This window comes from Silene latifolia, chromosome 1 (genome assembly GCF_048544455.1).
Source record: "Silene latifolia isolate original U9 population chromosome 1, ASM4854445v1, whole genome shotgun sequence".
NCBI classification, from domain to species: Eukaryota; Viridiplantae; Streptophyta; class Magnoliopsida; order Caryophyllales; family Caryophyllaceae; genus Silene; species Silene latifolia.
This window is the reverse complement of record NC_133526.1, coordinates 173,703,508-173,727,436: the sequence shown is the minus strand read 5'-3', so window position 1 is coordinate 173,727,436 and position 23,929 is coordinate 173,703,508. Positions and strand designations below refer to the sequence as shown.

At 36.6% G+C, this 23,929-nt stretch overlaps 3 protein-coding genes across 5 annotated transcripts; 2 read left to right on the top strand and 1 right to left on the bottom strand.

Moving 5' to 3' along the window:
• Nucleotides 1-1,147: 1,147 nt before the first annotated feature.
• Nucleotides 1,148-8,756, top strand: LOC141612174 (transcription factor E2FC-like). 3 transcript variants are annotated; one of them, XR_012529010.1, is made up of 14 exons: nucleotides 1,166-1,402; nucleotides 2,480-2,645; nucleotides 2,742-2,786; nucleotides 2,918-3,003; nucleotides 3,317-3,405; nucleotides 3,485-3,536; nucleotides 4,493-4,545; nucleotides 4,623-4,673; nucleotides 4,886-4,934; nucleotides 5,028-5,099; nucleotides 5,182-5,258; nucleotides 5,667-5,841; nucleotides 6,349-6,484; nucleotides 8,671-8,756. XR_012529010.1 is itself a non-coding variant. In XM_074430895.1 (13 exons), the coding sequence occupies exons 1-13, from the start codon at nucleotides 1,355-1,357 to the stop codon at nucleotides 6,421-6,423; spliced, it is 1,038 nt and encodes a 345-aa protein (XP_074286996.1). In that variant the 5' UTR covers nucleotides 1,148-1,354; the 3' UTR covers nucleotides 6,424-6,561. The 3 variants fall into 3 exon arrangements, 2 of the variants coding, with proteins under 2 accessions (XP_074286996.1, XP_074287005.1); XM_074430895.1 differs by lacking the exon at nucleotides 8,671-8,756 and having other exon boundaries at nucleotides 1,148-1,402; nucleotides 6,349-6,561; XM_074430904.1 differs by lacking the exon at nucleotides 8,671-8,756 and having other exon boundaries at nucleotides 5,706-5,841; nucleotides 6,349-6,561.
• A 3,084-nt stretch (nucleotides 8,757-11,840) lies between these two features.
• On the top strand, nucleotides 11,841-13,806 carry LOC141587929 (uncharacterized). Its single transcript, XM_074409393.1, has 3 exons — nucleotides 11,841-13,139; nucleotides 13,303-13,434; nucleotides 13,720-13,806. The coding sequence occupies exons 1-3, from the start codon at nucleotides 11,841-11,843 to the stop codon at nucleotides 13,804-13,806; spliced, it is 1,518 nt and encodes a 505-aa protein (XP_074265494.1).
• A 1,879-nt stretch (nucleotides 13,807-15,685) lies between these two features.
• Nucleotides 15,686-19,161, bottom strand: LOC141612164 (uncharacterized). Its single transcript, XM_074430887.1, has 7 exons — nucleotides 18,820-19,161; nucleotides 17,858-17,901; nucleotides 17,654-17,752; nucleotides 17,480-17,536; nucleotides 17,316-17,379; nucleotides 17,007-17,216; nucleotides 15,686-16,367 (listed from the first exon to the last, which is right to left on the bottom strand). The coding sequence occupies exons 2-7, from the start codon at nucleotides 17,887-17,889 to the stop codon at nucleotides 15,876-15,878; spliced, it is 954 nt and encodes a 317-aa protein (XP_074286988.1). The 5' UTR covers nucleotides 17,890-17,901; nucleotides 18,820-19,161; the 3' UTR covers nucleotides 15,686-15,875.
• Between the last annotated feature and the right edge of the window lie 4,768 nt (nucleotides 19,162-23,929).

The window sequence follows — 23,929 nt, the reverse complement described above, 5'->3', positions numbered from 1 at the left end:
CAGTAATAATGCATGCATCGGAATTATAACGGGCCGTAATTATGCATGCATCTAGTAATATTTAATTTAATTTTTTTTTTATTTTTTAAGAAAAAACAACGGTTATTGAGAAACAACCCGTTGTCTTTAGTTATAACAACAGTTTTGTATATTACAACCGTTGTTATAACTTTCCCACCAAAATTGAGTCACACTTTCCACAATGGGTTTTTATACTTAAAACCGTTGTTAATAGTTTTAACAACGGGTTCCTTAAGAAAACCAACTGTTGTTAAAACCTTTTACAACGGACGTTTTAACAACGTCCGCTTTTTTATATAACAACGGTTTTTAACCGTTGTTATAGCATGTATCTGTAGTAGTGACACGATCTAAATTTAAATTAACTTAACTTAATTATTATTATTATTATTATTATTATTTGTTATTGTTATTGTTATTGTTATTGTTATTGTTATTGTTATTCTTGTTCTTGTTCTTGTTCTTGTTCTTGTTCTTGTTGTTATTATTATTATTATTATTATTATTATTATTATTATTATTATTATTATTATTATTATTATTATTACTATTATAATTTTTTTTATAAAACAGCAACTATTATTTATTATTATTATTATTATTATTATTATTATTATTATAAAATGCAAACTTTTATTGAGATTAAAAAAAAATTACAAGAAATTAGTGGACAACAAATAGAGAACACTGATAAGAAAATATAGTTTAAAACACAAGGTAAGATAATAACATTTTTCCGTTTTATATACATTGGTTTGTTCATACATTATACTACGGTTACATTACGATAAAAAATAATTAGAAGAGTTGTAATTTTGTTTTAAAAATGTCAAATGTTTTTGCGTCGTTTTTAAAAATAATACTCTGTATGTAACTTTTCTAAACTGAATTTATAGAATCTGAACTTATAGGATCTGAACTGAACTTATTGGATCTGAACTGAACTTATAGGATTTGATCTAAACTGATCTGAACTTATAGGATCTGGAGTGAATTTAAATTAAGTAACTTTAAGTTCAAAAGAACAGGATCTTAATCTTGAGATAAAATGGGTCAAATATACTCCGCCCGTTTAAATTTAAACGGATATTACCGTCTTAATAAAATTTGCAATTTAAGTTGTTTTGGTGGATCTTCCCGCTTCAACATACTCTCCCCTTTTATGATTCCCCCCCAAAAGCCTTCTCTCATCTTTCTTTGGTTTGAACGTTAATTTGTAGATACACACACATTGAAACCCTAATTTCCTGATCAAACATCCTTAATTATCAACACCATCAAATTTTCGATTAATTCCTCCATTTTTCAGTGATTTAAATTTCAATTTCTTCACATGGCCACTTCTACCCTTACTACCCAGAATTTTTTTCCTTCAGTTACAGTAAGTTTTTATTTTATTTATTTTCGTTTAATTATTTGTAATCTAGATCATTTTTTAAATCGTTTTGGGTAGTTTGATTTGATGCTATATTGTCTCTTTTATGTGGGGTTAGATTGATTTGAATTTTGATCTTAGTATGAAGGATGATGGCGGAACCAGGATTTATATTTAGGAGCGGACTAGTAATACAATAAGGTAAAATAGAAAAAAAACCCGAAAACTTTAACAAAAGGTTCCAGCTTTTGAATGTTTGAAGCCTGCTAGCCCCTCTAGTTCCGTGATCATTGATGAAGGAAGAAATTGCAAGCATATCCCCTAGTTAAAAATCATGATGGTAGATAAACTGTTGTGATTTTAGGTAAATGATTGTTTTGATGTAATTTAGGCAAGTATTTCCTCAATCTTGATGTCATTTGAATAACTTGATTTGAAATTTGTAATTTGGAATTATGGATTCCAAACCCATATAGATATATAGGTGTCAACTTCATTTTATGTAAGATTGTTGGAGGGGTGCTTGTATAGTGTGAGATGGGAGCAGTACTTTGTGTTTGGTTGGATTTTTATTTAGACCTGGTAAACGGGTCATTAGAGTTAGGGAATAGATTGGGGTGCTGGGTACATTGTGCACTTTGTGTCGAATTTAGTTTGATTTGTAAGGTCGGCGATTACATTTGTTCTACTAGTAATATGGAGTTCCGACTGAAGAATCAGTGCTTCGTTTTTGTCTTGCCGTTACACTCATCCCTGTCTACATTTCCTGAGCTCTTTGGACTGCACTAGGTCTGTCGGGGTTGATTAACTGATGTATTTTTAACGCATGGCATCTAGTTGGAGCCTAACTTGTACCTTTATAAACTCGTTCGTTAAGGCAATACCTAACTAAATACCACCTTTGAATCAACGATCTTTATATGGTGATCAGCCCCACCAATAGATATACACTATTTGATTAAGGTTGAAGGATGATAAGTTGAATGCACCCTAGTTAGATTTCCAAAGTAGAAACTGCCCTACAATTGTATTTAACGCTGGTATGGCTTTTTCAAATGACACGTGAACATTTCATCTGTGCAGGTAAATGGAATGGAAAATGATACTTCCAAGCTGACATTTACCCATGCAAATAATTTATTAGCTAGTAGCTCTTTGCTCCAATCACAGCCTCACATCCCTCGAAAACGCGGCAGAAAGCCAAAGAAGGCCAAACATGCTAATCTGGATCCTTCTACGTCTGATAATGGTACTTCACTTGTAGAATTCTTAAATATCCCTCTGTGTGTGTAAGGATGTGCTTCTTGCAATTGTTTCATCCTTAATGATTTATTTTTCTATGCAGACTGCCCTATGGCTCCAGTTGTTTGCAGGTACGAGAGTTCTCTAGGTGAGTTATAAGAAGCATAATGTAACTATGTAGTAACTTTCACCTCTTTCAATGAGACCGTCTAGGTGAGCCTTTTTCTAAAATAAGGTCTCTAAGAACACATATGACATAACATTGACGTCTTTTCTCAGGCTTGTTGACTAAGAAGTTTGTCGATTTGATGCATCAATCTGAGGATGGAATGGTTGATTTGAACACCATAGCAGTTAAATTACAGGTATGATGATGTTTACTCTATTACTATTTCACCAAGTATGGCATTTACACCTGTTAAGTAGTTATTTTTAGACTTTTGCGAGGGATATACGCAGCAAAAACATTTGTGTTATTGCTATGCTGTTTGTGCTGTTTTTCCTTTACCACGCTCATTTTTATAGTCGTTGAGGTTGTAGATGTGATTCTGGCTGTTGAGTTTATGGACTCAAAATACCCAAGAGGGAGGGGAAGGGGTGTTGATTTCAGCAAAATATCATGCATACTTAACAGCAGTCTTTAATGGCTTTGTTCATGTTTTCTTGATACAACTCTAGGTGAGAAAAAGGAGATTGTACGATATTACGAATGTGCTTGAAGGGATTGGTATGATTGAGAAAAATTCCAAAAATGTGATGCAATGGAGGTATTTTATAAGTTCTTTTTTTATTGTTATGAACTTTTAACTTACAAATAATAAATTAATCACACTTTTTTTTTATCAGGGGATTTGATTCAGAGACAGATGAATTGGCTTATCAAGCATCTAGCTTACAGGTTAACCCAAAATTTGAATGAAATTTTGTGATGTTGTAACTTTCTCATATATATCATGTATGTTATCAACGCATGTGGTACTGATTGTAACCTAAACTGATTAGATTGTAACTGAAAATTCATCGAGGCTTTATGGACAATGGTTCTTTGTGGAAGAAAACTTTGTTTTAACTAGAACTTAGTAGTTAATACTTCATGGGATTCTAGGCATGCTCCAAAATTTGTGGTATGCTTCTAACTGATATGTAGTTAATTTCATCAGATTGTAGTCCTACAGTTCCCTTAGCATGTTATTAGAATGATTCATCCATGCAAGTACACTACAGCCTGAGAGATTCTAAGTTTTCCATTTTGTTAAACTGTATTTTCTTAAAAATCGTTGGGCCTAGTTTTATCTTCGTACACTCCGTCAGTCCAAGCTTCATTTTGTCAAAATTTAACCAGATACTGGTTCCTGGCCCTGTTGCTTTTATCATATGGCAGACTCCTGGAGGTCTCTCTGTAGGTCGGGAGTATGATCGAATCTCTCTATATATTCTCTTCAAAAACAAAGGGGCTGAGGGTGTTGTTGGAGCGAGGAGACATCTTAAAGATTTTTTTAATAGCCTTCTTCCCTTTCAATTCCGTAATATTTTTTTTTTCTTTTTTTTGCTTCACCCCATGTTTGCTTGTAAAAAAAAGAGGAGGAAAGGAGAGGGGAGGGGATAACTTTCTTTCAAATTTTTCCAATGTTGGAAGGATTTTGTTTAATCGATCCTTCCATTTCCCTTAGACCACACTTGTTAACAAAAAATTAGGGATCCCCCCACTCCACAAAGGTTAAGTCTTTTTCGGTGGGGATCCTAAGGGTTGCTTCTTATGCTGTTTAGTGGCTTTTGGGTCCTGTAGGTCTTCTCTTGGAATGATTTAGTGCTTGAAACCATAACCATACTTCTTATATATCTATTTGATGGCAGGCTGAACTTGAAAATCTTAACTTGGTAGAAGCTAGGATTGATAAATCCATCAGGTTTGCCCTCACAGAATTTTTCTGTTTGATATCGACTTCCTCGAGATCGTTTGGCTGACAACTTTTTTGCCATACAGAGAAAAGCAGGTGCTTATGGAAGCTTTATCTGAAGATTCGAGCAATAAAAAGTACCTTCCCATTTTTATGATTTTGCAAGATTTTTGCGAGCAATTTCTCTATTTGATCCCAAAAACTTACAGGAGTCAGTCTTACATGTGAGACCAACCCATTAGCTCTTTATTAAATGAAGAGTACATAATGATTTTTGGCTAGTCTCACAGGCGAGTCTGTCTCATACCTGGCTCACTGTTGATTGATTTCTGCGTCTTGTATTCTGTAGGCACCTCTTTCTGTCAGCTTCAGATATAATGACGCTCCCTAATTTGAAGGTTTGTGTTACTTGTAACTTTTAAATACTAATTCTTCAATCTTATTTTAATAGATTACCTGACTCATTTAGCAATATGATTTTTTTATGTTAGGGTAAGACAGTTTTCGCTATTAAAGCTCCCCGAGGCAGTTACTTTGAAGTTCCCGACCCTGACACAGAAAAGGTTGGTGAAATGATGTGATTGGAGTGAAAATTAGGGAGTTCATTCTCTCGTGAGTCGTGACTGTTGCCTCATCTATGTGCAGGATTTATGTAATCTGGAAAAACATTGTAGCATCATAATCAAAAGTGCGATGGGACCAATAGATGTACATTTTTTAAGGTAATTTTTTTGTGCAAGGGTACTGATCAGGTTCTAATGACTAAGAATAACAACATTACTCATTACTTCGTATTTCAACTGCTCCCGCTTGTGTTAGGGGTAAGGGGAGATCAGAGTATGCGTCCTCCTCCATGTCCTAGAAACTGTAAAAACATGAGTCAGTGGCAGAGGGCAGAGGCACCTTTTGGCTTACTGATCCCGGAGGGTTTTAGACAGATGTTTATATAGTACGTCTAATTTGAAAAATCTTCAATGTATAGCCCATAATAAAGAATGAAAGACAATGAAACTAAAATTGACCTCACAACTCATTTTGGTTTATTTTATCATATTCCAAAGCCTAAAAGTAATGCGTTTTCGGTCCATTGGAAATGAAATGTGTTGTAAAGAACCATTTGCAATTTGCAGTAAAACTGAAGTGAACTCCACCAATTTTGCTTCAATTAGTGGTAGCTCTTGTGGTGGATCGGAAAGTGAAAGAGCAGCCTCAGACCATTTTCAAGATATGCACCATCTAGATAGGTCCATCTCTGCTGAGCAAGAAAATTATCAGATCCACAAGATAACACCATCAGACTTCTACGTAAGTTTACTTCCAATGTTTTATCTCATACATAAGTGTTAACTGTGTTATGCTAATATACGGAAACTTACATCAGATGGTTCTGTGCATAGAGTTGAGCCATTTAAATTGTTGTATTCCTTATTTAATAAAAGGTTAGTAACTGGCTGTATAATACAACTGCCTCATCCACTATACAAGACACTGATGCTAGAAATATTACCCTCCCATAATCACAGTAAACAGTAATTGTTAATGGGCGAACGATGGCATGCATTTTCTGTGGAATTATAAAATGAAGTTCGAAACTGTTGGCATTGTCTCCTCTGTATTACAACATTATCTCATTGCCTCGGGAGATCCCCGGTATTGTTAAGTTTAAACAATAAGTTTGAAATTGATGGTATATGTCTCCTCTGGTATTGTTAACAACAAATGTTCCGTGTATTTCAAAGGTGGTGGTTGTTTCAAGCATTCAAATTGTTTGTAATTTGATCTATAATCTCTTCATTTCCGTTTTTTTTCCAGAGTGATCGACCAGAGGAAGATTATTGGCTGAAGTCAGACATCGATGTATCGCTAACAGATCTGTGGGCAATCTGAATATTGTTGTTCACTTCCTTTAGAACCTCATTTTGCATCAACCTCCAATGATAAACTACAGGTTAGAAAATTACAAAGTTGTATAGCATGCACATATCAACACTTGCTCTAAAATGATCCTATACATCGATTATTGCCAGATTAGCTCTCCGCTGTCACAAAGTTTTGCGTACATCCCCTTCTATTTTGATCGATATCCAGTTCCTGGTTATTAGATTAGATCAAACTTATGATCACACTAATCTTTATATTCAAACTAGGAGAAAATGTTACTTGAAAGTAACAACCTCGAAGAATTTACTAACAACTACTTGACACAAATACAAACAATGATTTGTGAGTTGGGTTCGGAACTTAACAGCAACAGAATTTGCTCTTGTCGATTATATGGCGTTTCATTAATGAATTTCTCTATCATGGGAAAAAATTCGATGTTCTTTTCATATATCCAGCATATACTTATTGTTGGAACATTTCTTGATCATTTTCATATGGGAGTTACCTAGAATGAAAGAAAAATCGATTTAATATATATGAAGAGCTCAAGAGATATGAGGTATTGAGGTTAGAACTCGATTCATATGTTCGATATCGAATACGGAGTATATGAATTCAGTCCGGCTATAGACGGATAGTGGCCCTCTCACAAAATTAAAGTGGGAGGGCAAGTGTGGGTATTCATTTCCCACCTACTTGCACTACTCACTTTCATTCGTGAGAGAGACACTATCCGTCTATAGTCTATAATGAGAATTTGTGATATTAATTTAGTACTCTGAAGTTTAAATATCGTCGAGTAGAATTGTTATACAAATATAACATTTTAACATTAAGCTAACATTTGTGTTAAACCATAAGTCTTCCAAATGTGTGTTAAATGAAATATTCCCTCCATACCAGATTAATGGTAACACTTATCTAATACGGTCGTACCACATCAATGGTAACATTTCTTATTTGGCCCACAGCATTACCAAATTATCCTTCTATTCATTTGATATTTATACAAAATGTCATTACATACCCTACCTACCAACCGACAATTAAAGTCACAATTACATACCCCACCTATTTTTTCCCTCTTTGCCCTTTTACCCTCTTTTCTTAAAAACCCAATTTTTTACCATGTTATCATTGGTCGGGTGTGGTGGGAATATAACTTAAAATGAAATCATTGTATTCATATAACTTGTAAGCAATTTGGATAATCTCCATTACTTTCTCTTCAAATATAAAGCGGGTTGTTTTGTGATTGAAAAATGGGAATGAAAGACGTAGTGTTGCAGTAAGTTGGGTACTGACGGAGTGACGGATATAACAAAATGAAGTTGACAGTTTGTTTGCAGTTTGCTTTTAGACATTTGTGTGTCGTGTCTGTATGTAAATGAGTGCGTGCATCATCTCGTTATTCCTGGATGTATAACGAGAGTTATTTGTTCTCAATTTTTGTGATGAAAATACATGCAGTTTCACGTGAGCTCTTCCTTCATTTTCGAGTGCATTTATAGTATTGTAAGCGTATTTTGCGTATAAATGTATTTGTAGATACACAAAATCTCATTGAAGACGGGCACTATCCGTCACAAGCTGAAGACGGATAGTGCCCCTCTCACATAATGCAAGTGGCAATATGCATGGGTGCTCCATTTTCCCTCCCACTTGCCAATCCACTTGCTTTATTGTGAGAGGTCTTCAGCTTGTGACGGATATTATCCGTCACAAGCAAGATGCTTTGTTGTAGATAAATTGTTTACTGATTCTGTTCAAAATCTCTAAATTAGAAGTACAAATAATTCACTATATCTTACTCATTTGTTTACTGAATACCTCTTCCAGAAAAATATAAAACGTAATATAAAATTATACTTAAGGATTTAGTATACACGATATACATGAGACGTGAATCGTGATCGTGACTAACCCAATTATCTAAAACATGGCCCAACTCGAATTGACTTGAGCAAAAGGTCCCCTCGCAAAATCACAAATAATTGTACTCCTTAATAAACATTGACAAATGACAAGTACCTTAATTATAGGTATTGGAAGTAGGGATGTATTGAATTCAATGATTGTGAATTCTACTGAAATGTAAACAATTACTTAGGTGAAATTGAAGAACACACAGAGTAAATAAATGTGAATTTTATTGAGTAAAATCTTAGCTTAGAATGATTCACAATGGCTTGCTTATATATACAACAATGTGAAAATATCTGTAACTGCTTTGTAACAAACTATTTACAGGCTGTCAATGTAACAAACTATGTACAGCTGATGTGGATGGAAGGTTATGGAGAGATCTAGACCCTTGATGGAAGTATGAAGACTTGAGGAGGATCAACCAGCAGGAGAGCAGCAGCCCCCCCTCAAGTTGGAATTAGTGTGGTGCATCCACAAGTCCCAACTTGTCAATGAGATAACGATGCTGTTGTTCACCAAGAGCCTTGGTGAGGACGTCTGCGAGTTGCTGAGAAGTAGGGACATGAACTGTCTTTAGCAAACTTGATGTAATCTGTTCACGCACATAATGACAGTCCAGTCTTATGTGTTTCGTTCTCTCATGAAATACAGGATTTTCAGCAATTTGCTGAGCAACTTTATTATCACAGTGTAATGTAATAGGTGTAGGGAAAGTAATGAGTAGTTCTTTGAGTAACTTATTAATCCAAACAATTTCACTGGCTGTTTGGCTCATGCTTCTGTATTCTGATTCAGCGGAGGACTTGTTAACAGTTGCTTGTTTTTTCGTTTTCCATGATATTAATGAACGACCAAGAGATATGCAGTAACCAGTTAAAGATCTGCCAGTATGTTCACACGATCCCCAGTCTGCATCACAATAGCTATCCAAATCCAGATTGTTTTGTGCAGGATAGAAAAGACCCAGATTGAGAGTACCCTTCAAATATCTGATTAGATAGAGTGCTGCATTCATGTAAGGTTGCCTGGGTTCACATAAGAATTGACTCAACTGTTGAACACTGTAGCTGATGTCAGGCCTTGTAAAGTTAAGATAGAGCAACTTTCCAATAATCCTTCTATATAATTCAGGTCGTTCTAGAGGTTGTCCCTCGTTAGTTGATAACTTGAGACCAATGGGAAGGGAAAATTTTGCAGGTTTTGCATCAGACATATTTGAATCCTTAAGAATATCCACTATATATTTCTTTTGATTCAATAGTGTGCCAGCAGAGGATCTTTCAACCTCAATACCAAGAAAGTATCTCAATTGTCCTAGATCTTTAATGGTGAAAGCTTGATGAAGTAGGTCTTTGATATTTTGTATTTCTACTGAATTGCTTCCAGTTATCAGTAGGTCATCAACATAAACTACTATTGCTACAAAGGAATTGGTAGATTGTCCTCTCTTTGTAAACAAGGAGTAGTCAGAATGGGCCTTGGTATAACCATGTTGGATGAGGAATTTAGACAACTCAAGGTTCCATTGTCTTGAGGCCTGTTTGAGTCCATACAGAGATCTCATCAAAAGACAGACATCATTAGGATTCCCTTTGCCATACCCCTCTGGTTTCTTCATATACACCTTTTCATCGAGGAAGCCATGCAAGAAGACATTATTTATATCTAATTGATGCAGTGACCATCATTTGCCTTCTATTTGACTATATCTCTTTGCCACTGGACTGAAAGTATGCTTGTAGTCTTTGCCTTCTATTTGACTATATCCCTTTGCCACGAGCATGGCCTTGTACCTTTCAACAAAGCCATCAGGATTAAATTTGATCTTGTAAATCCATTTTGCTCTTATGGCCTTTTTGTCAGATGGTAGAGGAGCAAGGACCCAATTGTTATTCTGCTCAAGAGCATCAATTTCCTTCTGCATTGCCTTTTGCCAGTTGGGATCATCCTTGGCCTGACTATAACAGACAAGTTCATATAATTGTAACACATTACAACAAGAAGCTTGATAATCTGGTGTGTATCCTTGCAGATTTAAAATAGCACTGTGAGCAGAATGTGTCTCGGTACTGACAGAAGGATTAGCAATGAAAGGTGGTAAGCCTTTACAGACAAAATTATTTAGTCTGGATGATATTTGTCTGGCTCTGGTGGTCTTCTTAACAGGAGCAATTCTCATATCAGAAACAACATTATTATGATTATGAATTTGAGAACTGGGATCTGGATTTGTAGGAATATTTGGAATAGTAGTGTGAGGATTGGGAATGGTACTAACTGGAACACCATCATTGGCATTTTCCTCAGGAAAGAAAGATGGATTGGGAATGGAAGTAGTATAAGATGTTTGACTGTCTGGTATAAAATGAGAAGAATATGTGGCTGTGTCTTGTTTGACAAAAGGAAAAATATCCTCCCTGAATATAACATCTCTGTTGTAAATGACCTTGTGGTTGTCCAAGGTGTAGAGCATGTAACCCTTCTTACCCATTGGATACCCAAGGAAGATGCACCTAATAGCTCTGTCCTCAAATTTATCTCCATCATGCCTAGCAGCATAGCAGAGGCATCCAATGACTTTCAGATGTGTGTAGTCAGCAGGTTGACCAAATAAACACTCATGAGGAGTTTTCCAATTAAGAACAGATGTAGGTAACAAATTGATTATGTGGGTGGCGGCCAATATCATGTCACCCCAAAATTTCTTAGGTAGACTAGCTTGTAATCTTAGAGCTCGTGCAACCTCAAGTAAATGCCGATGTTTCCTTTCCACCCTGCCATTTTGTTGAGGGTTCCCAGGAATAGACGTTTGGTGCACTATGCCATTATCAGCAAAAAGCTTGGCACAATTTTTTTGGAGTATTTCAGTACCATCATCAGACCTTACTTTCTTGACAGTGGCCTGGTATTGAATTGAGTTTTGACATAGGCTAAAAAATGGCCAATGGTTTCACAAACTAAGTTTTTATGTTTTAGTAACATAGTCCAGGTAATTCTGCTATAGTCATCTACAACAGTTAGAAAATGTGAAGCACTATTTAATGCAAGGACCCTGTAACCTCCCCAAAGATCAACATGAATCATCTCAAATGGAGCTATGAACACAGAAAAACTAAAAGGAAATGGTATCTTGTAATGCTTGGCAAGTAAACAAGTGTCACAATGAAAATTCACAATCATTGAATTCAATATGGTATCATCGTCAAGAATCGATCCTGATTAGATGATGATCTTCATCATTTTTGCTGTAATTGCATCCAAATTCTGCAGATTTCTTTACTTAATCATGTTTTCGAGTGATTAATTCGCGATTTTATTCGCTATTTTTCTCCATTTTATCGTCTTTTCTACGATCAAAATACCTAAATTTGTTGTTCTTTTTCTCTTCAAAATCCACAAAAATTTTGCAGTTCTCAAAATTGGGTCAATTTTACTTTGATCACTGTCTTCCGCTGATTTTATTCCTCTTACAAGCTTAATTCAAGCACTTAACAATGGCGACGACTACAGCTTCTTCCGTTTACAAGGATCCTCTGCATCTCACTGCTGGAGATCAATCCTTGTTACAGCTGCTTCCTTACGTCTTTTCCGGAAAATTGTTCCTGCACTGGTCTCGCAACTTGTTTATTGCTTTAATTTCCAAGAATAAACTCGGTTTCATCAATGGAACTTGTCCTAAACCACCTGAAACTGATGCGCGCTATCAGGACTGGATAAGGACAGGCTATACTGTCATGCATTGGATTCAGTTTTCTCTTGCTGAAGACATTTCCAAAAGCTTCTCTTATGTGACATCTAGCAAGCAGTTATGGGAGGAGTTGAATGAGCGCTTCAATCAATCTCACGCTCCATTCCTCTATCAATTGCGACAAGATGTTAGCCAAATCAAGCAGGGTGATCTAACTGTTGCAGAGTATTATGCTCAACTTCGTTCAGTATGGGAGGACATCAGGTCTCTGGATCCGTTACCTGAATGTGACTGTGGCGCCATTGCTGCCTGCACCTGTAATCTCCTCAAGAAAATTTTTGCCAGGGAGAATACGCATCATATTCTTGACTTCCTCATGGGTCTACACAAGAAATATGATGCTATTCGTAGTCAGATACTTGCTCTAGATCCTATTCCTAACATCAATCAAGTCTATGCTAAGATTCATCAGTCTGAAGTTCAACTCAGCATCACTTCTGCTGCTGATCCAGTTGTTAACACTGATAGTATTGCCCTTGCTGCTAATGTTGGTCCAAAGAACATATGGAGGCGTGACAACAAAAAGGTTAAATATGAGAAGTTTCCTGATCAGACAGAGAAGAATAAGAAGCCTGCATATTTTTGCACTCGCTGTGAAAAAGCAGGACACACCTTGGAGTATTGCTGGGTTCATAAGCGGGAACAGGCCAAGAACAATGTCTCTTCACATAAGGTTCTTACTCCTTCATCTGCTCCTAGTGGCAAAGGGAAGCGTTTTGCAGCAAATGTTGAGAAAGAGAAAGGTTTTGAAGCTGACACTCCTCTAGACAATGCTCAGGGAGCTCTCTTGGATGCTTCTTTTGTGCAAGCTGTTGCACAAGAACTTTTCAAACTTCAATCTCAACATACTGCTGATACAGCTGGTTCCTCCTCTTTTACAGATACTACCCTAGCTGCTAGTGCTCATGTTTCTCATACTTCTGCACATGATGTTAATTGGATTATTGACTCTGGCGCATCAGATCACATGACCTATAATCTGGCCACCTTATCTGATGTTAGGCAGCTTGTTAGACCTTTGACTGTAACCTTGCCTGATGTACAGGTAAAAAAGGTGACTTGTGTTGGTAATGTCAACATTTCTGCAAAATTAGTACTGCATAATGTTCTTTACCTACCTGATTTTAAACACTTTACTATCCTTGCGTAAATTGTTGCATAACACTAGCCTATGTGCTAATTTTCATCCTACTGGTTGTTTCATTCAGGACAATATCACTAAGGAGATTTTGTGTTCAGGATTGAAGTTTGCTGGCATCTATCATCTTACTAGTCTTACTACTTATGATAAGAATAAATGTAGCACTATACCTAATAGCAATACTCTTGTTTCAGCTCATGTAACATCCTCAAATACATATCTGTTGCATGCTAGGTTAGGTCATAGTGCCTTGTCCACAATGAAACATGTAAAGCCTCAGGCTCTCTCATACCATATTGAATTCAATGATTGTGAATTCTGTTGAAATGTAAACAATTACTCAGGTGAAAATGAAGAACACACAGAGTAAATAAATGTGAATTTTACTGAGTAAAATCTTAACTTAGAATGATTCACAATGGCTTGCTTATATATACAACAATGTGAAAATATCTGTAACTACTTTGTAACAAACTATTTACAGGCTATCAATGTAACAAACTATGTACAGCTGATGTGGATGGAAGGTTCTGGAGAGATCCAGAACCTTGATGGAAGTATGAAGACTTGAGGAGGATCAACCAGCAAGAGAGCAGCAGCAGACTGAGGAACCCATATTATCAACATGATGTCAATCTCACCAGCACTCGATCAAAATCCGATTCACCCGAATTTATGAAATGGATGACGGATGGATCTTAACTTGATTTGTTAATAGTGAAATTTCATCATCTTTTAGCTTGAAACATATACATATATAATCACCCGATCCACCCGTTTCACCCGTAGATATGGCTGGATGGATAGCGGATGATAAGTTTCATGAATAACGGACGGGTTGGTTAAGATTTTAAAACAACGGATGGATGACGGTAGGTTCACCCGATCCAAATACGATCCACTGACATCCCTAATTGAAAGGGCCTGATTTGGACCAAAATGACCTAATTCATAACCATCAAATAAATTCGAACACACCAGTGTCAAGAATGACTTGAAAAATGCTACACCATAAAATAATTCCCGAGTCTCGATGAAAAAAAACCCAATTTTAAAGTGCATCAATATATAATGGGTGTATGAATCTTATCAAAAATCAAGTAAACAAACTCATTTTCGTTCTTTTACTTGTAGAGACTTAATTAGAGAACAATATGATTGATTTAGATCATATTCATTTACCGCTAGTCTTGCTTGCGACGGGCTAATCCCGTCACAAGCTTGTGACCTCTCATAAAAAGGGAGAAGGGACAAGGTAGGACACCCCCATGTGCTTCTCACTCACCTCTCAATCAGGGGCGGATCTAGGGGGGCCCGGGTGGGCACGTGCCCACCATGACTTTTCAAGAATATATATTTATATGTGCAGATAGTTGTTAGATAGTTGTTGTAGCACAGTCGGTAGAAGAATATCGCCCGTCTTCAATAAGATTTTGTGATTCATTTATTGCCCGTCTCAAATTCTTTTCATTTTGTGATTTTATAGAGGCAATAATTGTTGAAGCGAAAGGATACTCTTGTCCAGAAAGCAAAAATGAGCAACAATCCAGAGAGAGTCAGTGAGCCACCAACCTCACGTGATTGTTCCTTCAATCATGCTTCCATTAATTAATAAAGAAATAAAAACACCTACTGTCCCCTACAATATGCCTTGCCTATAAAAGTTCTTGTACGAAGTACTCAATAAAGTTTTTTACCACCCTCTTTAGTAAATTAATTTGATCTGCTTTTAGATTTAGTGTTAAAAGCACATTTTTCACGTAGAATAATTCTTATTTGATCAAACTAGACAACACTTTATATTTCTTAATTAATGATTAGGAGTAACTACACTGAGATGTTCTCCTTGCATGAATTCCTATTTGTCTTTTATAATTTGTGGCAAAATTGGCAAAATAAAACGGCTCCTAAAAAGAGTTAATTTCTTCGAATTTCAGGGCCATTTTAACTCCTCCTCCCCATATTAACACAAAAACTCAAATATGATCGTTGTATAACATGTACCGATCTCATCAATCTAGCCATCTATGTCACGATGACCATTTCTTATGATTTTACCAGCTAGTTTAGCCGACTTTTTAATCTTACCTAAGATCTGCTTTGTGAATAATTCAGTGCAATATCTATCAATTAGCAGCAAATCACTTGAAAGTCTTAAACAATGAACTTTCACGTGATATTGACACTTTCACAGGGTCGTTGAACATGCACGCTCCATCTTTATTTAATTTAATCACCTTTATTGTCTCCTCTGATTTCAACGGAATAATCACAGATAATTAACTAATACTATAATTAATTCCGTTATTTAACGGCCACTTAATTATACCAAATCTTATCCAACGATCGTCATTTGCGGATTATAGCAAATTAATGACGTTGTACCAACAAGAAGTTAAAAATGCCGATGTCGGTCAACGGTCCTAAAAAACAAAGATCATTGGATGCATATAATAAAGTAACAAATTGAATTAACAAAAGATGGGCAACAAATATACAGCGACATTCAATACCCCAACATCTATCACTATCAGTACATCTATATTTTTTTTTATTTTTTTTTTTACTTTTTTTTTTGGTTTATTTTTCGACAGTAAGGTAAAAATGAGCAAAAGATATGGATGGATGAAGGCAGTCTGACTATTTGGTTGCGGCAGACCGTGTCTTTCTCAATCTACCTCGAGTAACTCGAATAGCATCCTCCATTACTGTGTCTTGTGGGGGAGGGGGAGGAGACTTTGGAGCAGGCTTTTCAGTCTTTGAGGACGTTGCTGCAGTCTGCTTTAGATCTGATTTGTTGGCCACAGGCCGTCGGGGGCTGGCAGGAGCGATAGGTAGTGAAATGGACTTTTTTATAGGGCTTGGGGCCGGCAGAGGAGGAGTTGATGCAGAAGATGTGTCTTGAGAGGAGCTCTGTTCGTCCTCAATTTTATCTACTTGTAGACTAGATGAGGTCGTACTTGAAGTGGGTGAGAGTGGCTCTTCAACTTGTGGCTGAGGCTCAGGCTTGGGCTCAGACTCAGGCTGAGGCGGTGTAGCTTGAACCCTGCTGGCCGGTTGGCGTGGAGGAGGGGCAGCAGCAGCAGCAGCCGTCACAGAGGCTTGTCGAACTCTAGGAGCCTGTTGCTCGGCCTGTATTATAATCAGAAATTTGTAGTAAAAAAAAAGATCATTACTTTTTCAAACTCAATCCTAACTTCGCAAATAAAAAAACAAAGCAATGCATTGCTCATTTGCTAATCAGATGAAAAAAATCATCCACATATAATTGTGTCCATATAAACCGAGTTTACTTCAACTCTTAGACACCTTGACTACAAGTCTACAGCGAGTCAGTGACCGTACAGATAATTAAGCGGAGGAGCTGCCAAGAAGCTATCTAACTAAGGAGAGTTTGATAATTTTGAATATGTTAAGGATCCAGAGAGTATTAACGCAGTCCGAATTAAACCTTAAATTCGCCTGAACAGTATTCAGCATTCGGTCGACACTTGTCTTTCACATTAATAACATATAAAGCTCATCAGAAGATGTAAACAAAAACCATTCATATCTTCAATCTTATGTGTATCTAATCCAAAACTTTACCTAATCAAATTCTCAATTTTAAATATAAGTAATCCATTTTTAATGTACTCTCTTAGGGCATAAAATCAAGGATATGATTGTGAAATTAATACGAGTACTTTACAACTGCACCTGAAATTAAAATTGAACTTCTACACGGGTGCAGAATTGAAGATTATATTTTATGATATACATCATGTATACCTGTGTAGGACGGGGCCTTGGCGTTGATTGTGCTGCAACATACTGCAAAACCTCAAAAATTCTCGTCTGCCCATAAATCACAGCCTTCTGACAGTACATAAAAGCCATATCCCCAGCCCTAGTTCTTATTTCCATCAAGTTCCGATCAATTTCTGTTTCATGCTTTGTGACATAGGGTTTAAAGAAGGAATCATAGACATATGTTGTTCCCTGAAAGAAATTTATTGGATGCATAAGAATGGCGGAAACAATCAAGTGGGGTCAGCACCAAACATTGTGAATCTAGTGTAAATGATAGTGACACGATACCTTTGTCCTTGGATACCACAGGTATATGATGAATGCCAGTTTAGCCTCGCTGTACATAGGAACCCTGGTAAAGATGCAGAATTTATAGACAAGTTAAAACTCAGATAAAGTAAAAGGCAGCCAGGCGGGATTACATAAGTCATTAGATATCCAAACTCATTTACCATGAAACAAAGGTGTCACCAACCCTCTCGAAGACGGTCATTACAGCGACTAGAATCCTGCACAATTGTACCAATAAACACCATAGAAACAATGATAACTAAACAATATTAACAGAAAATTTCATAATGAAATTTATGAACATTAAATCACACGAAATAAATCTGTTAGTATACCAATACTGACACCAAAAGCGGAGTTGCTCTATCTCGGGCTTATTCCTCTCCACGGTCTTAAAGCACTCATACGCTGGATACATGTACCCAAGGATCATACTGCAAACACAACAGACAAGTTCGAATTTCCATGAATGAAAACTTTTAAAACTTATAACCATACCAATTATCAGTTGACAGAGATGATTCAATCCGGTAACTTACACGAGTCCTCTGGTAAGAAAGCTTCCAATCATTTTTCTCTATACCTGAAATACACGACGACACAAACGCCAATAAGTCCAACCACTGTATATTCTCCTTACAAATTTACTCAAAATTATGAATTATGACGACTTTTATGGACTTCCAAAAATAGGACTAGTCCATACTATGTATCCCCAAAACTACAACCACCACATAATCTGTAACCAAATTTATCGAAAGTTACAATGTGCTTACTCTTTTTCATATATTCCTCATCAAGCAACTTACTAAATGAAGGAATTATACGATCGAATTTGAGAGATCAGTAATTGTTCATATTTTAAGCAACAACTGATATGAAACAAACCTCAATTATTTCAAAAATTCTACAACAATAATGTCATGTGAGCTTAATTACCTCAATAATTATCATCAGAAATACTTCAATCAATCTTAATTTATATGCAAAACAAAAAAAATGCAAATAATCATGCAACCTCGCAAATGTCTAACAATTACAGTAATGATAATGATAATGATAACGATAATGATAATGCTGCAAAAATACTACGAAATGAGATTTGAGCAATTTATAAAGCAAAAGTTGATGAAGATCCTCAATAATGCATCATAATATACATAAAAAAGCAACAATAAGATCATAATTTCATGATTATACGATGATTACTAAAATTTAACCTCAATAAATCAGAAAAACAAACACAAAATTGCACTGCAGAACTACAAAAAATCAAGAGCATTTCATCGAACATATAGAAAGCATAACTAATTGAATAACAGCGAATTTAATTTGAATAAATCAGAGAAAATAAACACGAAATTGTACTGCTGAACTACAACAAATCACGGACATGTAAACTCATTGAAACAATTCGTCGAACATATAATAAGCATAAACAATCAATCAATTAACAGTAAATTATCATGAACAAGCAAATGAAAATACATAAATCACGCACCTCAAGTAGATTAATCCTCAGGAAAAATTGTGATTGCAAGTGAAAACAAGCAGAGGAGACGGAAACCGGAGGCCGAAGCGGCGGAGGAGGAGAAATCGCCGCCGTGGTGCGACGGCAGATAGTGGTGAAGACGGAGGAGAAGAGGGAGGAAGAGGTATAGAGAGAAAGAGAGGGATAAGGACGTCGGTAAAGATTTACTGTCGTAACTTGGAAGTAAAAGAAAGACGTTAGTGTGGGAGACTGGGATGTGTTACTGTTGTTTTTGAATTCTTGTTTGCTAATCATCTGCTTCGTCTAGGATCCTCCGCTCTTCTTTAAATATCCCTTGCCTCATTTTATCCCAAATTATAGTAGGAGATCGTCATGTATGGTGCGACCGGATAAAAAGTCACTATTTTATACGAGTGGTAAAAAATGATATTTTTCGGTTAAAAGGTAACCACTTTTATTATTATAAAGTGACGACTTTTTTAAAGTAGTCACTTTTTGATATAAAATTGTGACTATTTATCATAGAGTGGCCACTTTGTATTCGTCGTACCATATAACAGTCGCACACAATAACTATGACATTTTTAGTTTTTATTTTGTTTTTAAGAGAAGACAATTCATTAATCGAATGTCGATATGTCGTACGTATTTACAAATGATGTGTAGAATCAAAAACAAGCTTAGGGAAAATAAAAGAAAAAGTTTTTCAGGTTAATAAAGATCTAAAGCCATTGATTTGACAATTCACATCGTCTTTCTATCGTTATTTTCAGGTAACTATTAAGGAGGTCTTTGTCAAGAACTCATCTCAACTAAAAGTTTAAGTTGATGGTTGGAGTCTCGAGATCGGTTTTATATTTTAACACGCTCTCTCACACGAAGACTCTTTGAGCTTGAAGTGTTGATGAAACTGCAGGTCTCCTCATATTTGGTGCTAATATTTCACCCATTTAGAATTGAGGGGGATTCGAACCCATGGACCTTATGGTCACAATGACTCTGACACTATATTAAAAAATCATCACAACCAAAAGGTTAAATTGATGGTTAGAGCCCCAAGTTCGGTTTTATACACTAACATTTCGTTTGTTTCATTATAAGTGGAAATTTTCTTTTGTTGGTTGCAAAGATTGTTACGGATTGCTTGTACCCATTGAAAGGACACACGATAACCATTGATGAACAACTTTTGTCTATGTCATAAAATGAAACTAAACCCAAGAATGATGCAATGTCTTAAGATAACTCTAATGTCTCTCAAGGGAAATTTTTATAAGCTATAAATGGCAAATTTTCATACTAATAATTTAAAAGTGAGATAATCTCAGAGTTACGATCTTAATGGTTTATGGTAGAACAGTGATAACTATGTTATTTTCCTCATTTTTGTGCCAAAAACCCTTGCTTTTTATCCCTATTTTGATGTAACTACATGCAAAATACTCTCTAATCTATCATGTTTGCATTTGTGAACCTTTCTCATGCATTTGCTAGATGTTTGTAGTATTTCACGCATTTCTAGGCAATAAGGGAGATCGAGTGAAGGCGAGAACCTTTTGCAAGAAGGGAAGTGAAGAGTTGAAGTCTCTTTGAAGTCTTTTTAAGCCTTATGGGTGTATCGACTTTAGGCAAGGCGCAACTCGAGGTCGTAGGATGTAACTTTTTACTCTTATGGGTGTATTGGGCTGAAATTGGGTTATCAACTTCAGGCAGGGTGTAACAAGACCTCGTAGGGTGTATCGTTTTACTCTTGTGGGTGTATCTTTTGAGCCTGAGCATAACAGAGCCCCATCCGACGTAAACAGAGCACGACCGGCGTTCCCATGCACCGGACCAAGTCGATGGCCTTGTGGGCTTTCATCATTTTTTACTCTTGAATTTGTGTTTTCGGCCTTCTGTATAAATAGCTAAACCTTATTATTTGAGACATAACTTGATTCACTTTATTTTAGATCAAAATTTGGTAGTCGGAGGAAATTGGAAAAGAAATTGGATCTCATCATGTTCTTCATTTATTCAAGCTATTTTATCAATAAAGTTCTATTTTCTTCATCATTTTGTTGGTATATTTCTATTTCCTTCTTTTAATTTCTTGTTTTATTTGTCAATTTCACTTCCTTAGTTTGTTGTTGTCTTAATTTTGAATATTTACATCGGATTTTCTAACGTGTGTCCTAAAGGCACATGATAATAATCTAATTAGGGAAATATTGTTGAAAATATTTCAAGATAAATTAGAGCTGAAACTCATATTCACCATAATTAGTGTAATAATCTTCAAAATCTTTTTTTACTTAGCTTATTATCATGTGCCCTAAGGGCAAATGTTAGAAAAACCGTATTTATATTACTTGTAGCCAAAGTTACCACCTTTTAGTTTGATTTCACTTTTATTATAGTTTCATTAGTCAATTATCGTCATCCTTGTTACTAATTGCATGATTAGTTATAGAAATCAATTTAATAACATGTCAATTGCTAAAGTGTCAACTTGTTTAGTCTTAGTCAACATGATTAGTGTCAACTAATTGCATGATTAGTTTAGTCTTGTCAACTTTTATCACTTGTTTAGTCTTAATCAACATGATTAGTGAGTAGTCCTTTAATTAGGACTCGATTAACCCTAACATGAGTGATTTATTTGATTGATTCCTATAAAAATAGTTGTTGGGGAGGAATGGTAAGGGTTGGCTAGAAGATTGAGTTGTTGTATTGGTCTATTGTGGATAATGTTGGTTTGCAAACCTTGTCCATCGACGAAAATCGGTTAGGTCGGGAATCTGGTACCCAATTTAGACCTAATGCTAACCTAGATTGAGACCGAAAGGGAGAACAAAGGGAGGGCACCTCTAGTCTTGTGTTTGAATTCGACCTTCTAAAGAAGGAGTTGGATGATCTGGAAATGATAAGGGCTTAATGGACTTAGGTGATGGTAGGATACCTTGAGAAAGTGCACGTTTCTAGAGTAGTCGGGCTTCTACCTAAGGATTCCGACCTCCGAGACTGAAAGGGAGGGGGGTTAGGAGGTCTAGTGTCCTAGTGCGAACCCGAGGGGGGGGGGGGTGTTAGGCGAATTAGAGCCATCTCTTCCTTACATATCGCCCCAATAGCTAGTCAAAAGGAATCATAACGATAAATACGAATTGTTGGTGGGAAATGGGGTCCTAGGCCTTTCTAATTATTGTTTACAACCTTAAACCATTCTCTTACTCGTATTTCACATCTAGTTAGCTTGTATTTCATTTTAATTAGCTTAACTGTTAGTTAAAACATCTAACCATATCTTATCGGTTTAGCTAAACATCGTAACTAGAATAAACTATTATTACACATCTCGCTCTCCGTGGATCGACCCCCAAATACTACAACAACACTGTACACTTGCGATAATTTTATAACTCAACAAACAGGTTGCAATAGATGAAGTGATGAGTTTTTTTTAGAAGGAAAAGCAGAAAAGATCAAGAAAGCACACAACAACAAAAAAATTCTTTTTTATTATTTTTTTTTGTCTTATTTTCATTTGTTTTGTATTAGAATATTAACATATATTTCTGCATTTTTCCAAATTTTAATGAAAACTACTCCATATTTTTTCTTTTATGATCATCTTTTTATCTCATTTATTTGTTTGTCTTTTTTATTCTTGCTTTTTTCTTTTATAATCATCTTTCTATCTCATTTATTTGTTTGTCTTTTTTCTTCTTTGGAAGGGCTACTTTAATTAAAGGTAAACAAACGACTAGACTAACGGTGGGAGTATTAAAACGCAATGAAAATTCCCTTAAATAATGTAAAGATCACTCAGACTTTTATAAGTGGATGTTAACTCGGTTAATAATTACTCTCTTTGTTCCATTCATTTGTTTACATTTGATTTTGGCAGAAAGACCAATGAGAGAGGATGAGACCTTTGTGTTGTTTTTAGTGGATAACAAGTGGATGGACAAAATGGATATATTATGTATGATGGGGCATATTCTGCACCGCTGACCAAGTCAACATGATTGAGCAAGGTCAAAGATATCCACAGCAAGTCAACGACTTGGACAATCCAGCCGATGCAGCCCATCGGCCCGTCAGCCTGGATCTCGGCATGGTAACCTGCCAGCCGGGACACATATCCGCGTACTCATATCCAAGACCCCTCGGCGGCGAGTCAACAGGATCCGCCGGCCAGCCATAGGCCCCTCGGCCGAGGGGTAGATCGCCTCTTTCCACCGCTAGCCACTTGGCCACTTGGCCACTACGTGACAAAAGGTGAAAGCCTATAAATACTCCTCAACCTTCATTGAGGAAAGGATCCCAAGTAATCCACAACTAAACCTAAATACACTATTCATCTGGTAATATCTTCCTTATCTCTCTACAATACACATTCAGCCAAGTAACAACTTATCTCTTAAGTTTACTAACTTGAGCGTCGGAGTGAGTACGCTTGGCACAAAGCCAAGCCCTCAGTTCGTTCATTGTTGCAGGAGAGGCCGTGAGGAACGATTAAGACCAAAGGAGAATTCAACTCAAGACATCATTCAACAAGCCAAGGGTGGTAACTATACTTGCTCTCGAACTACACCCGGAACAATTGGCGCCGTCTGTGGGGAAAGACACTAGAAGCTAGTCACATTCATTCCCAAACAAAAAAAAAAAACAACAAAAACCCACCCAAAAAGCTAAGAAGATGTCAAAACAACAAGACGCAGTCGTGACCGACGAAACCGCATTCTACCACGATGACACTTTCAACAATTCGAGTCGTGCGGCCCCACCGGCGAGTAATCCAACCGGAGTTCGGATGCCAATAATGCCGGACACGCCACCGCCAACAACCAGTCACCATCATGGGACATGTGGTTGACATAGCAAAACTGAAAATGGTCCTGGACCTAATTAGTAATACGCCTGCTCACACTGTCACGCCGACAAGAGCGGCGGAAAACGCCCAGGAGACCAGGGCCCAAAACGTGACTCCGAGAAATTTGAACGGAGCACTGGGAGAAGCTGACCCAGCCAAGTCGCCGGGGGAGCCCAAAGTGGGCGTGGTAGACCTAAGTCCTTCCCGCACTCATGGGAGGACAGCGTCCCCGCAACACGAACGAGGTTTACCCCGGAGGAACCA